Source organism: Aspergillus foveolatus (assembly GCF_047715535.1).
Source record: "Aspergillus foveolatus strain CBS 279.81 unplaced genomic scaffold BDW70scaffold_18, whole genome shotgun sequence".
In the NCBI taxonomy this organism is placed as follows: Eukaryota; Fungi; Ascomycota; class Eurotiomycetes; order Eurotiales; family Aspergillaceae; genus Aspergillus; species Aspergillus foveolatus.
In genome coordinates, this window is record NW_027396082.1 from 435,586 (window position 1) to 449,182 (window position 13,597).

Here is a 13,597-nt window from a genome sequence, read left to right on the forward strand (position 1 = left end):
CATTGACTTATGGCGAAGAGAGTGGAAAGTAGAGACGCGTTTGTCCGCACCTTTAGGTTTCTTCATTAACGAAGTTAGGCATGTGAGGTTGTTGATGTTCGTTATTTGTTATTGCCATAGAATATGTGCAGGGTAGATCTCTGTGCCTACGATATAATGATCAGTAGGCCCGAGTCTCCAGGACATAGGAGTTCCTCTCAGCCATCACCTACTTCTTCGTCGCCAGAATCAAGACTGCCGGCCATGAAAACAGTCTTTGCTGGCCAGATCCGACCTCTCTCTCCAACTTCTCCCACAACGGCCTCACCGGCTCGTCATCCATCCTCTCGAAGGGGAAGATAAATTTTACGAACTCTCTGAGCTCATTGATGTCCCAGCTCATCTCCCACATCTTTCTATCCTCCTGCTCAATCACGATTTCCCCTTGCTTGGTCTCACTCGGCAGCGCATCTAGCGGGCACCCACAGGCCCTCTCGGTAAAGAACGCCAACCCAGCCCACGAAGTATTCCATTTATATCGCGTCACATTTGCCCATTCTGTCTCCGAGAATGGAATATAATCCAGCCAGCAAGCGATCCGCTCCGCAACACACTTCCACTGCGCAAGATGCTCGCTGCCATGGCCTTGGATCACACCTGCGTAGTGGTTGTCGATAATCTCGTCGAGGAGTGGCTGACAGGACCGAGCGTACTCTGGCTCTGCAAAGTGTGCGCGGCCGTAGAACCAGATTGCGAGCGTTCCGCCGGGCCTGAGGAGGGTGTGGAAGCTGTGGAGGGCCGGAAGGGTGTCGAGGAGGGGGAACGTCAGAGCGCAGGCGACCAGGTCGGCCGACCCTGCTTTGCCCGGGTCTTTTAACGAGAGCTCTTCCGCTCTGGAGGACACATAAGAGAAGCTCGACTGGGGGATACCGCTTCGCGAGAGAAATCGCTTCGCATACTCGAGGTGACTGGCGTTGTTATCGCTCACAACAACATGCGAGAACTTTGCTGCCAGCTTTTCAGCAACATGGCCCGGTCCAGCACCAACATCGTGAGCCACTGACAGACTCGTAGGAGAGTCTCTGTTTCGCGAGTGCGTTGCGTGGTAGTTGTAAATGAGGTCGTAGAAGGAATCTGCGTATTTGGGCCGCGTGGAGAGATAGCCGGTCCAGTAACTGCCGTGGTCTTGCTGGGTGAGTTTCCAGACGTTTTTATGGTCGCTGAGGCCCGTTGTTCTGAATTGTCGCGAGAGATGATTGAATGGAAAATTTTGTGGGCAATGAGATAGGACTCTCATTGTGGCGAGAGTTACAAAAGTCGAGGATTGAGTATTTTGCACAGGGAACACAATCGCCTTCCCAGACAGCTGTCATGTCAGTACTGAATGTACGGTCAGGTTCTGTTTGATACCGTGACAATACATGGCCCTGCATGACACAGGGCTTATCCCTGCTGCGCGCTGACCAGTTGCATGGAGTGGTTCGGTTGCCCAGTTTGGGGAAGGCAGCCGAATGCACTCTCAGTAAGACAAAAGAAATCACGACTGATAATCCTCTCTGGACACTACACCTCTCTTGACGAACAATGCTGGGAAACCGCAGAGGGAAAGGGTACAGCCTCTTGCCATTGACAAGAGGACAGCCAGAGCGCCTACCTTACCACTATGTCGCCTATTTCCTGCTCACTGCGTCAAACATCGTCCTCCTTGGTCTCTGGCTGCTCTCAGGCCAGATGAGCAGTGACTGTATCAGACCGCAGTTATCATACTGTAGGTATCGTTGATTACATAGACAGAAGCAAGGCTGATCGTAGTCCTCACTGGCAGCACCCGCTAAAGACGATGGTGCCATCACCTACGTGAAGAAGCGCCTCATGCGGGATATCGAGCATAATCCATTCACCGGGGAGCCTCGAGCTGAGCTTGATGCTGCCTGGAGACATATTCTTGAGCGTAGGCCCAGACCTGGTTATCTGATATGAAGTTTCGTTTGTACTGAGGTTATGTCTAGCGATGACCGCCAAGATCAGCGCAGAAGAGCTCGCCCATCTCCCTGACACCAGCATCCCTTTTGCGGACGGGTCTGGGTATATCGCCGAGTTGGCTGTCTACCATGAGTTGCACTGCGTGGTGCGCACCCGCCCCAGGCCGTTTTTGCGTATTTCACTGTGTGCTGTATTGATACTGAGTCTGAATATCTGAGTAGAAACGAGTGCGTCGCTATCTCCACTTATCGCACTACATGCCCAACATTACCGCCGACGAACTCGTCCGTGAAAACACCCATATCGATCACTGCCTCGAGTACTGGCGCGAGGCAGCCATGTGCCGGGGTGACACGACGCTCGCGACATTCCGGTGGAAGGACGGACTCCCCTACAGCAGGGTCTATAGTGACCACGAGTGTGTGGACTGGGAGACCTTGGATGGCTGGGCAAGGGGGAGGATGGTGGATATGAGTAATTATTCTATCTTGAAACAGGACTAACGAGATTGAGCATTCTTTTGGTTTCCTATGTTGCGCAGAAAAGTCTATGTGATAAGCCCTGTATCCGAAGAGTTCGCCCATTTCTCCGCCCAATTGAATACACTCTCATAATCACGACATATCCGGGGTTGACCCCATCCGCTCGTCTTATGTGTTTCGCGATTAAGGACCTCGAGGTTCGTATCGGCCGCGCACATTATAGTCTGCCGGATATAGTCGAAGCAATGCCGGATATGGCTGGGGGCCATTCGCGTTCCTGTCTTGTTGAGGAAGTCGTCGGGGGGAGTGATGTTTCGCTGCAAGTTCGCGGCGTCGAGCGCTGAGTGGTACGACACTAGGATTGCGTGCTGGTCATGGATCAGTAACCGCAACGGGCGAGGCTTGAAAGAGGAAAATGGGAGCAGACCAAGCAATGGAGTTGGTGGAAGACGGTGATTCCTGCAATGAAAGGGGCAATTTCTGGATGGTGGACGAAGCCTCGGCCGACTTGATATTATTGAGCAGGTTAGAATACGTTAAATCGCAAGAGCGTGTAGACTTGCTTGGTACAAGATCTGCCCAAGCCCTCTCTCCGTCCGGAGTTGGGCGTTGCGAGAAGGTCAGGTTGAGATAGAATTCGGTCTCAGTAGTTCCAGGAGGTCCTAGAATGTCTCTTGGTTGGCGCACACTCATTAAGAGATTGTAATGCAGACATACGCAAAAGCCCGTCCTGCGTTTGAATCCGCGCAGACCTGACTTCGCTGTAGAAGAACCCTAGAAGAAAAGCAATGCTGAACACCGCTGTTAGCTGGGCGAGGTGTACAGCAATTCCAGTACGAGGGCGGGACCGCGACTCTCGACAGTCTGAACACGGTTGCAGTTCATCGTGATGCAGCAGAGCATGTCTTGCTCCTTGCGAGGCTTCAGAGGATACCCGAGGCATGGCGGAACGGTAGGGAATTGGCCAACATCACCTCACACTCGAGGGATAACGCTTCATGGACGGCGTGTCCTGGGCGGTGTCAGCTTACAGTGAGCTAGCTATTGCTCCATGCCAGCGTACTCCTGACAGCTGGTCTGTTCCGTATGCGGGACGCCAAACTTTGGGCAGTATCCTGCAGATGAATCTGGTACAGACGCTGTGCCAGCACACCACAACCCCGCTCTCCCATGGGGCTCAATCGCCTGGTCTGATCGAATGAAAGACCCTTGTCTGTGTAACAAGTAGGCAGGGATAAAGTTGAGACTCAGCCCCATTTCCCGTCCTCGGCCGAGGAGGAGATGGAGCCGCTGAGATGACGATGGACCGGCATATTTGAAGAAAAGAGCCCGCGCGTACATCCCACAACCCCATTTACAGGAAGTTCTCAGAGCCAACGTCCTATTCCTCTGACTCTGCTCGACCTCACAGAACTGTGGCCAGACTCTAAGTCCATCCGTCAACATGCGTATTTCAGTCTCCATCTCTCTCTCTCTAGCCATGCTGCTGTCTCTCTTTGCCATTGCCTCGGGCCTTCCGACCAAACTTGAACCAGGCACGTCGTTCTGTATTTTTCCCATACCGTAAGGCTTCTGGCTGACCGTTGTCCAGAGACAGACGCAAGCATTGTTCGCACTCCGCAGGTTCAGCGGGATGAAGGGGTCCAGGACGCCGATGATTATGTCCGAAATAGCTGGTCGGAATAGACTGCGATCAAGAATGGCAAGAGAGTACCAGCGAGGGTTTGGGTGCTCAATGTGGTGCGACCGTATGAATCTCGTATAATGCTCCTGGGGTATCGTGTACGAGAATTACAATCATTGATTGCCTATTCGCAACGTTCGTATTACTGTAGGCCAATCCACTTCCGTACCATAGCCATGTAATTGTTGGGCAGTTCATACTCTGGGTAAGGTGTAACCTACAGTATTGATCAGCGTTATGACCCCACTCACAAACATTTTGAAACCCTAAAATGCAGCTTATACTCTGGGTACTCAGATAACGAATGGAACAAGCTCGGCTATGGTTTCTCCACGTCAGCCTGCAGGATAAGATCTGCAGCTTGCTCCGCAACGGCGTACAAAGTCGCCTGCGGATGACCCCCTATGCTGACGGGAAGGATACTAGCGTCCACCACCCGCAGATTCCGAACCCCAATCACGCGCAGCTCCGTGTCGACAACCTTACCCATGGCGGCTGTGCCCGCAGGATGGTGATGGGCCATTCCCGTAGCTCTAATACGAGCGTCGAACTCCTCGTCAGAAGATTGCGATGTCAGAGCTGGCATGCCCGGTGGGGGCACCTCGCACTCCACGTATTCCCCGAGAGCTGAGGTTTCCAGCAGGGCTTTTGCCGTACGGCGAATACCGTAAGTAAGCACAGCCCGGTCAGTTTCCGTGTCGTAGTAGTTGGAGTCAACGAGGGGCGGGTCGGTCGGCGAGGCTGAGTTGATACTGACGGTGCCACGAGACGTTGCAGAGAGGAGCATGACCGACGTCATGAGGAGGCTGCCATCAGTGGGCATGCCAATCGGGGCGTACAGAATCAATGTCTCGACAAGAGGTCGACCCGGGATCAAGACCGATTCATCGGTGCTTGAACCGAAACGTTCCTTGTCCTTTTGCACGGCCGGGTCAAGCACATCCCGGGGGACTCTCTGGTTGACGGCCCAGTCAACGGGAAAGCCTTGGGTAAAAGATGGGTGAGAGAGCTTGGAGCTCCCTAGCGCAATGCCGCGTTCTGGCTCGCGCAGCTTGTACAACTGATAGAGCGCAAAATGGTCGATGAGGTTCCTGCCAACCTCGGGAGCCTCAACGACAGACGAAATCCCGTGCTTGGCCAGGGTGTCCCCTGGTCCGATTCCGGACAACATCAGAAGCTGGGGCGTACGCAGTGCTCCAGCTGCCAGGATGACTTCCTTTCGCGCTGTAAAGCGACGGCCATCTGCAAGGAGGACGCCAGACACACTGTTCTCTGGCCCACTAACCTCTACCTTGTGAGCTGTCGCCCCAGTGATACACTGTAGACCATCAAGACTGTAGGCCTGGTGTGCAGCCTGACGCTCTCCGCCTTGCCAGGTCTCGAGGAATTCCACCACCCCGGACAATCGGCCAGTTCCGGGTGCAGGGTTGTACTGTTCACCAATCTCAATCCACGCATCCCGGACTGGCCCTCGCAACGGATATTGCCTGTTGGGATCACTTGCAGACACTGCGCATACGCGCACAGGGCCCTCAAAGCCATGTTCCTGGACGTTGGCCGTGCGATCGAAGAACGACTCCGACCGGCGAAAGTAGGGCAGAAGGCCCTGGTATCCCCATCGCTGGTCTCCGACAGTTCTCGCCCAGAGATCGTAGTCGGCCGAGTCTCCTCGACTCCAGCCGCCGAAGTTGATTGTAGTTCCACCCCCGAGGGCCTTACCAGCGTGGACGGAGTGAATTCTGTTCCCGGTGTTTGGCTGGGGGATAGTGGAATATTTCCAGTCGATGTCGGAGCCCAGTAGAGAGAAGAGTGGTGGGTAGGTCTTGACGTTGGGGTTGTTCGAGGGGTCGACGCCTGCTTCAATTAGCAGCACGTTCAAGGAAGGGCTGTGCTGCTTGAGTCGAGAGGCAACGACGCAGCCAGTCAGTCCTCCTCCAACAATGATGTAGTCGAACTCGGGGATGGTCATGATGAAGATTGATGAGGATTGCTGATGAATGAAGATGATGGGAAGGAAGAAGAAGTGTAGTGTTATTCTACGGTTGAGCAACAAAGAAAGTGAACACTCGGCCTTAGCTCTAAAGTCCGCCCGAGCATCGGCTTTGTTTCAGTCCTTAAGTAACTGGGAATCCTATCTTCAATTCCTGTCTACTGTATCACTGTTCAAGTTGTGGCATCATGTCTTCGCAGACTATCGTCCTCATCTCAGGTACTTCCCCCCTTCTCCAACCACCACAACACTCAACTCACCAATTCAGGCGCAAATCGCGGCCTGGGATTTGAAGCAGCAAAGAGCCTCGTTCATCTGGCCAATTACCATATCATCCTCGGTAGCCGTGATCTTTCCAAGGCCGACAAGGCCGCAGACACTCTCCGCGCCCTGCCCAACTTCAAGGGCAGTGTCTCTACAGTCCAGCTTGACGTGACCGACAAATCCTCCATCACCGCCGCAAAGAACTACATTGAAACGACCTTATCCCGCCTCGACATTCTCGTCAACAATGCCGCCATCTACCTTCTCAATCCCACTTCTTCCGTTGACGCTCTCCGCGCATCCCTGGACACCAATGTCATCGGCGTCGTTGCTCTTACCGAAGAGCTTCTTCCACTGCTCAGAAAGTCGGCAAGCCCTCGCTTGATTCTAGTCAGCTCCTCCAATGGGTCGCTGGAATATAATTCCGACCCAAGCTCCCCGCACGGAGGGACCTGGGCAATGGAGTATCGCGTGACCAAGGCGGCGCTGAATATGCTGCTTGTGCAGTACCATGCTAGTCTAAAGGAAATCACAGTACTCGGCGTTGATCCTGGGTTCAGTGCGACTGAAGTTATTGGGGACGCGGATGCGCTGAGAAAGATGGGCGCTGCTGAACCAGAGGTTGGAGGGGAGATCATTGCTTCCGTTATTAGAGGAGAGAAGGGACAACCTGGAAGGGTTTATGGCCCTCAGGGGATTGTAGCGTGGTGATGTATAGTGAAGTTGACTGCTATCTGATCTATCCTTCATCTATGGACGTCCAGTGCCAAGATTGAACCATTGATTGAATACGTTCTCGGGGTCCACCCTGGCCTTGATGGCTCTCAGTCGTCCCACATTTTCTCCGTAAATGGTCGTCAGATTCTCGTCGCCATGGGCAAAATTGACATATCTGTCTTTGTTAGTTCTGAGCAGAAGATCCATGCGGGCAACTTACACGGCTGGATCATCCAGCCCATCAGTCTCCCACCACAAAGCTCGCATTGTCTCCCCCCAAGCTATCGCGCTATTTTCCAGCCCCGGATCATAATACCACGGTATAGCAACAGCCTGGAAATTGACCCTGCTCCGCCCCGGAAACGCGGCGGAGTTGTCCGGTAAAGCACGGGCCCTGTCCAGCGAATACGCTTCCATAATGACAACGCTGTTCTGCGTCTCTTCGACCGCCGTGAACGCAACATACTCATCCCACGCCCTCTTCCAGGTCCCCGGCACTAACCTACGTAGGGCAGCAGAATAAGCCGGCTTATAGCCACCGCTGGTGCAGAAGCCATCCGACCCATCATTCCAGCGGGCATACGGGACTTCAGCCGTCTGGTCTTCAATCGGACCAATATCAAGAAGGGATGCAAAGGCTGCTCGTCCTCGTGCCTCGCCTTCATCACCAAAGTAGAATGGCGTAGCGATGAGCCTCTGCGTGCCGTTCACCGTCATGTAGTATAAGAAGATGTTCATCTCGGGCGTGAGAGTCAGGTCTTCGACAGCCTGCACGACCGCCTCTACCTGCTCGCCGTTGAACACAAGTTGCCCCATCCACGCTGTGACATTAGCCGCAGACTCCACGGGGTACGCCTTGAGGGTTGCCGACGTGACAATCCCGTAGTTAGGGCCCGCGCCGCGGAGGGCCCAGAAGAGATCATGATCCTTGCCCTGGCGGCCAGGCGTTACTGTATGCACTTCCCCGTCGGCAAGGACTACATTTAGCTCCAAGACATTATCGACCCCGAACCCGACCATGCCAAGAAGGTTCCCATACCCCCCGCCTAGAATGGCGCCTAGGGTCCCGACGCAGTTGCAGTTGCCAGTAGGGATGAGAGTGTCATGCTCGACTGCTGCTGCAACCGCTTCACCAATGGAAACCCCGCCGCCAAGGGTAACCAGCGTCCGGTTGGCATTGAATACGACCGCATTCAACTGCGTGATGTCGATAAGCAGCCCGCGTCCATTGGGTCCCAAGTCAAATGTGTCCGCCCAGCCATGGCCTCCATTCTGGGCCAAGAATCGGATTGAGTTTGAGACGCAGAATTTCACCTGCCCAGCACGAGTGCATTATAGTCAGTGCAGGTCGTTTCCACCCCCATCAGGCTGGCAGATCAGCGGGGGATCAATCCATACCGTCTTTGCCACGTCCTCCTCAGTGGCTACGGACACCACGACCCCCGGCTGGGGCGCGCTGTACGCGCTCCAACGTTCAAAGTCCGACTCCACAGCCCCAGGCTCGGTTATGATCGAGGCCAGCGGGGAGAGCTGGGGCCCAAGTTCTTGTGCGACCACATCAGGCCACCCGCCGGCTGCACAGACGCGGAAGGTAGAAAAAGAAAGGGTAAGGGTGAAGGTAAGTAAAAGGTAGCCGGTCAAGAACAGCGCCATTATAATGTCTGGGATGGATGATGTTGTGTCCTGTGTCTGAGCAACCTTGCTTGGTGGGCGCTTTTATACAGACCAAGTGCAAATCTCTCGTCGGAGATTGAATACGAGTTGAGCCCACAGACCATTGCTATTCCTGTCTCTCGATAAGAGACAAAACGTGCCGAGAGGATAGCCAGAGCCGAAACACATCGTGATGAGACTGCCCCTCTCGCTCATCAGGCCGATCACGGGTTTGATTGGATTGGTTGCACCGTTGTAGACCCTAATTCTGCTGTGTAACCCTACTAAAGGCGACAAAATCATGCGGCACGCATGTGTAATTTAAGATCCATGGTCCTTCCCTGTAGGCTGCGTAATGCGACGGTACACGGAAATGAACGTTCCGTAACGTATCGTACAGGTGGAGGGGGCTCTGAATTGTTACTGACATGAGAGCCATCGCAGCCAAGCGCTTGCGCCCAACGTCAGCCGCTGTACAGAGTAAAAATAAGGTGCAGAGTATATGGTGATCTTAGTCTTTGCTCCTCCTCCTCATGTCCGTAAGCCTAATCCATCGCTGACTGTAGATGTTTCTATCACCACTACTACCGCCAGGATGCCCACCGATTCATACTCCAAGGGGCTGATGATCGCTTTGGGGATCACCTTCCTGATCTTTCCCTGTATATTCGTCGGTCTTCGATTTTGGGCCAAATGGCATCAGCGACGGAGCTTGCAGTGGGATGATTTTCTGATATTTCTGGCACTGGTAGGCTTGCGTTTGCCTGAGATAGGTGTTTGACGGTTTCTGATATGTGCTAGACGTTCTCGATAGCGTGCTCGATCACCCAACTTATAGGTGAGTCCGTGATATATCTACGGAAGTGCTGGGATAGGAGGTAATTGAGATATAGGCGCTATCGACGGTCAGTTAGGCCAGCATCAGCGGACAGATGAAAACAATCAGCCCATCCTCGATGACCCTCGTTTTCTGATCTATGAGAAGGTATCCATCCCTACGGTCTTCAACCCTCAACAACGCTGCTAACTAGGCCAGTGCAAATTCGCCAGCCAGATGCTCGCCGTAATCGGGCTGGGCCTCACAAAGGCGTCCATCCTTATTCTGATCCGAGGCATCTTCTCTGTTTCGCGTCCGTTTCGCCATCTCTGCAACGCTATGCTCTTTGTCGTAGCGGCCTGGACGATCTCCTTCTTCTTCAGCAATTTGTTCACTTGCTTCCCCATCACTCCGCTCGTCGAGCCATTCTACGGCAACAAGTGCATCAACGGACTGGCCATGTGGTATGCGGGCTGTATCAGCGATGTCGTTGTAGACCTGATCATTCTCGTCATACCGCTGCCAATGATCTCACAGCTCAAACTGCCTTTGAGGCAGAAGGTGGGAATCGGCGCCATTTTTTTGCTGGGCACAACGTACGTCACTCGTTCCTGACTAGGGTATAACAAATTGACAGTGTGCCGTATAGGGTTGTTATCATCAGCATCACGCGGATGGCCATGTATTTCCACGTGGGAACGACGTTCAGGGAACACTATAACGACATGACTTGTACGTTGCTTATCCCCAGCGTCCCTGCAAATCCCACGTAACATGCATTGGATCTCACTCGCGGCAGATTACACCTCCCCTGTCTTCTTCTGGACGAACATCGAGATCTCTTTGGCCGTGATCCTGGCCTGCCTTCCGACTCTGCGGCCCGTTTGGACTGTCCTCTCCGGTGGCCGTGCAAGGAAGAGCAGTACGTATCGCCCATATGATGAGATTGAACCCGAAAACAGCGAGCGCATGAGACGCGCCAAGCCCACGCTCGACACCATTGACCGGCTAGAAAGCAGTATTGCGCTGGTCAAGGTTCCTGCGGGGCCGAGGTGAGGTAGGCAAGGCTTAGATCTATATGGCAGTATGAATTAGCCGATGGACTAAGGATTGGGTGTCCATTGATAGTATATCTTTTAATTAGCTCAGCTACAGTCTCATGATTATGACTTTCAACAGCTCATATTCTTTCCATCATGCTGATTTGAATGAGCTCATGCGCCACAAATAGATATACGCAAACTCATCAGCTACGCCTGTCAAATCGTTAACGGTGGTCCCAATCCCGAGCTGCTGGCTATCCTTATCCCATTCCGCCTAGCGAGGAAATTCGGTTCATTGACCGGTCTACCATAATTCGCAGACTTCTCTCTCAAATCGCCGTCTCGCTTTGAGCTTATGAGTCCGAAATAACAGTATTACAGCACCTCACCACATAAAATAACGCTAAACCATCCCCGGCAACGCTTTTCAGCCTTGGTCTTTGCGAAAGGCAGCTCGCAAGTGAATGAGGTTCACTAAAATCGCAGCCAAAGGACATATTCAGCAGCGTAGTTTGTATTTGAAAGCCCAGCTGCTGAGAATCAAGGCCCCAAACAAGTGGTGACGCCTCTGCAGATGTCGAGTAGACCAGTAGACAAGTGTTCAGGCAAAAGAATAAAGAGTTATTAAAAGACAGTTTTATAGAGATACCAGAGAATCAAGACCCTTATCTAATATTAGAAAACAACGGTAGCGGGACCAGAATCGGCCCATTGTACCTTCCGCCTGTCACGGGCATCCCACTTCCCCTTGTAGCATAGCGCCGACCGCTTCGAGAATAGCGTGGATCCTTGCCGCTTTTAGTGCAAGACCCTGCCTCCTGGACGCTGCTGTTCAACTACTCCAGTATACTCTGAGTATATAAGCTTGACCTCCTCCCTTGAATCACGCACTCTCTCCACTCTCCTTCTGCCCGTCTCACGGCACATGCACTGCTCTGTTTCTCAAGATGTCACATCACCTGACTCGCGTATCTAGTCAATGTGAATGCCTACATAACAGTTAAATATCTTGACAGCAGACAGCTCAATGACTCATGCATTGAATTCACACCTTTTTTTTTCTTGGATTGAGGCTTTGTACCTGCTGAGACATGTTAAGGGGCGCTAGCTAGCTCTATTCTTAGGAGGCCTCATATTCTTGAATCGCGCAGATATCTTCTGCTTCAATCCTTAGACAGCATGGGTGGTCGTCCTCGTGTTCGTGTTCTGCGATGTCAGCTGCTAATCGAGATTAGTATGGCTTTCCAAGAGCTGTCCAGCATGAGGCTCAAATTAAGAACACCCCTCCTCCGTAGTCGAAACTGCGCAACTGTGGAACTCGCACGAGAACTTCGATAGGCCTCGAATAGACCTCGAATAGACTGTCCTAGGGGTGTAGCTATTGGTCAAGATGTACAACGCAGTCCATCCGCAAGAGGCACCTCAACCGATGCCCCATATCCGCGCGATGGGCTCGGTGGCCTCCCCGATCCTCCTCCCGATTTCGGCGACTGGGCCTGTGCCACTAAGCCTCACGCTCGCCAGCGACAACCCTTCCCCCAACGACTTGTCAGCCTTCAGCGTGATCCCAATATCCATGGACGTTGAGGAGGGCGCCTCCCGACCGGAGCTCAGGGATATCCAACCCTGGGACTTAAAACACCCCGTCGCCGTCTAAACAAACAGTGACGGCAGGCAGCTCCCCGTCTTCTACGACGCCGCAACGCAGAATACTACCTCTACACAATCGAAGGCGCAGTGCTACTACATAAGACACCCACATTAACAATCAAGAAAAAGCAAGCCCGCCAAGTCCTCGGCCGGATCTCATATTCCCACTTTGGCAGATTCACCGAAACCGAGCTCGTGGAGAGGATCATGAAGGACATAGATCTTCCTTTCTCAAGCTCGCCGTTGGTGGATAGTGTCTCGGTGTTAAGGAACGCCATGCATGACTCAATCATCGTGATGAGGAACAGTCGGCCAACTACGTTCTTCCGATTCTGGGAGGATAAGAATGTTAGGGAGTCGCGTACATGGGGTTCAGACCGCTGGTTGATGTACCTGAGGCCGTCGTTGGATGGGCTTGTTGGGCATAGATGTGATGCATTGTGGCAATGTACGTCTACACTACTCTACTCGGTCTCCGTTTCTGACAATTTCCGAGAGCTTTCACCCAACTAACAGTGATGATGAGTAGGTGGGAATAATGTCATCTACTGCTCCAAATGCACCAGCTACCGTTTGCCCTCCAGCTCTACTACAGGTGGAGACGCAGACAAAACCGACAGCACGCTAACCTTTGGCCAACCCATCCCTGTGGGCCGAGTAACGATGGTAGCCCATATCGCTCGCAAAATATTTGACGGGTGTCTCCGGCCAGATAAGAAGAGTCTCAACATCCCTCGAGCATACCAGATTCTCTCCAAGATATTCCACAAGCCGACTATTGATTCTATCCCAATGCCGCAGGCATATATGGTTTCGAATTTGCTCAGGGATAGTTTGTTCGTTGGTGCTGGTATGTTCCCGAAGGCTGCGGCTGAGAGCTGGGCAGATTGTTTTGATGTTGGTGAGCATTCGCAGCAGCGGATGTCCGGCGTGACAAAGGCTGCGGTGGGTGTAGCAGCTGGCACTGCGGTTGTTGGGACAGGTGCGATGGTTGGCTTGAAAATTCCGGAGGTGGTGGGGTTGTAACTCATCCCAGAATCACGGTAGTGACTGAGTGTGGATATGATGCGCCATCGTGCTAGTAGGTTCGTTGAACGCATTTTAATTGGAATATACAGGAAAGCGTCTCTTGCAGGACAAGACTGTCTGTGAAGACTGTATCTGGGCTTTAATGGAATGGTGGCAAGAGCATACAGTCCACGGCCACTGACCCCTAAAGCCATTCGCAACCGGGACAGTTCAGAAAAAAAAGATAATTTGAGGGTGTGAAAGTAGTAAACGTGGTAAGCGATGCTAGATGAATGATGTATCCAAAAATAGGCTTAGTTGTAGTTA

General features: G+C 52.8%; 8 protein-coding genes across 8 annotated transcripts; 4 read left to right on the forward strand and 4 right to left on the reverse strand.

The window, feature by feature from the left end:
- Positions 1 to 11: 11 nt before the first annotated feature.
- Positions 12 to 1,309, reverse strand: BDW70DRAFT_33529 (class I SAM-dependent methyltransferase). The gene has a single exon (XM_073743787.1). The coding sequence runs from the start codon at positions 1,274 to 1,276 to the stop codon at positions 209 to 211; it is 1,068 nt and encodes a 355-aa protein (XP_073596995.1). The 5' UTR covers positions 1,277 to 1,309; the 3' UTR covers positions 12 to 208.
- Positions 1,310 to 1,563: 254 nt separating this feature from the next.
- Positions 1,564 to 2,775, forward strand: BDW70DRAFT_167324 (oxidase ustYa family protein; the record flags this gene model as incomplete). Its single annotated transcript, XM_073742198.1, has 4 exons — positions 1,564 to 1,747; positions 1,805 to 1,930; positions 1,989 to 2,107; positions 2,184 to 2,775. 4 exons carry the CDS (start codon positions 1,564 to 1,566, stop codon positions 2,463 to 2,465), a joined length of 711 nt encoding a protein of 236 aa, XP_073596996.1. The 3' UTR covers positions 2,466 to 2,775.
- BDW70DRAFT_33534 (uncharacterized protein) lies at positions 2,473 to 3,504 on the reverse strand. Its single transcript, XM_073743788.1, has 4 exons — positions 3,162 to 3,504; positions 3,008 to 3,106; positions 2,872 to 2,951; positions 2,473 to 2,812 (listed from the first exon to the last, which is right to left on the reverse strand). The coding sequence occupies exons 1-4, from the start codon at positions 3,385 to 3,387 to the stop codon at positions 2,510 to 2,512; spliced, it is 708 nt and encodes a 235-aa protein (XP_073596997.1). The 5' UTR covers positions 3,388 to 3,504; the 3' UTR covers positions 2,473 to 2,509.
- A 328-nt stretch (positions 3,505 to 3,832) lies between these two features.
- Positions 3,833 to 6,126, reverse strand: BDW70DRAFT_134578 (GMC family oxidoreductase). The gene has a single exon (XM_073736533.1). The coding sequence runs from the start codon at positions 6,095 to 6,097 to the stop codon at positions 4,448 to 4,450; it is 1,650 nt and encodes a 549-aa protein (XP_073596998.1). The 5' UTR covers positions 6,098 to 6,126; the 3' UTR covers positions 3,833 to 4,447.
- A 172-nt stretch (positions 6,127 to 6,298) lies between these two features.
- On the forward strand, positions 6,299 to 7,209 carry BDW70DRAFT_134579 (uncharacterized protein). Its single transcript, XM_073736534.1, has 2 exons — positions 6,299 to 6,337; positions 6,387 to 7,209. Exons 1-2 carry the CDS (start codon positions 6,307 to 6,309, stop codon positions 7,091 to 7,093), a joined length of 738 nt encoding a protein of 245 aa, XP_073596999.1. The 5' UTR covers positions 6,299 to 6,306; the 3' UTR covers positions 7,094 to 7,209.
- On the reverse strand, positions 7,133 to 8,752 carry BDW70DRAFT_149624 (FAD-binding oxidoreductase; the record flags this gene model as incomplete). The annotated part of the gene is made up of 4 exons (XM_073739040.1): positions 7,133 to 7,274; positions 7,320 to 7,539; positions 7,606 to 8,413; positions 8,498 to 8,752. The coding sequence occupies 4 exons, from the start codon at positions 8,750 to 8,752 to the stop codon at positions 7,133 to 7,135; spliced, it is 1,425 nt and encodes a 474-aa protein (XP_073597000.1).
- A 1,054-nt stretch (positions 8,753 to 9,806) lies between these two features.
- BDW70DRAFT_149625 (uncharacterized protein) lies at positions 9,807 to 10,625 on the forward strand (the record flags this gene model as incomplete). Its single annotated transcript, XM_073739041.1, has 3 exons — positions 9,807 to 10,165; positions 10,219 to 10,301; positions 10,369 to 10,625. The coding sequence occupies 3 exons, from the start codon at positions 9,807 to 9,809 to the stop codon at positions 10,623 to 10,625; spliced, it is 699 nt and encodes a 232-aa protein (XP_073597001.1).
- A 1,377-nt stretch (positions 10,626 to 12,002) lies between these two features.
- On the forward strand, positions 12,003 to 13,577 carry BDW70DRAFT_167330 (uncharacterized protein; the record flags this gene model as incomplete). Its single annotated transcript, XM_073742199.1, has 3 exons — positions 12,003 to 12,263; positions 12,365 to 12,710; positions 12,792 to 13,577. 3 exons carry the CDS (start codon positions 12,003 to 12,005, stop codon positions 13,286 to 13,288), a joined length of 1,104 nt encoding a protein of 367 aa, XP_073597002.1. The 3' UTR covers positions 13,289 to 13,577.
- Between the last annotated feature and the right edge of the window lie 20 nt (positions 13,578 to 13,597).

Coding starts and splice junctions, on each gene's coding strand:
- BDW70DRAFT_33529 (XM_073743787.1), bottom strand. CDS start 1,276: ATGAGAGTCCTATCTCATTGCCCACAAAATTTTCCATTCAATCATCTC.
- BDW70DRAFT_33534 (XM_073743788.1), bottom strand. CDS start 3,387: ATGCCTCGGGTATCCTCTGAAGCCTCGCAAGGAGCAAGACATGCTCTG. Junction 2,952..3,007: donor TTGGGCAGATCTTGTACCAA/GCAAGTCTACAC, acceptor AATAATATCAAG/TCGGCCGAGGCTTCGTCCAC. Junction 2,813..2,871: donor TCCACCAACTCCATTGCTTG/GTCTGCTCCCAT, acceptor ATCCATGACCAG/CACGCAATCCTAGTGTCGTA.
- BDW70DRAFT_134578 (XM_073736533.1), bottom strand. CDS start 6,097: ATGACCATCCCCGAGTTCGACTACATCATTGTTGGAGGAGGACTGACT.
- BDW70DRAFT_134579 (XM_073736534.1), top strand. CDS start 6,307: ATGTCTTCGCAGACTATCGTCCTCATCTCAG. Junction 6,338..6,386: donor GACTATCGTCCTCATCTCAG/GTACTTCCCCCC, acceptor TCACCAATTCAG/GCGCAAATCGCGGCCTGGGA.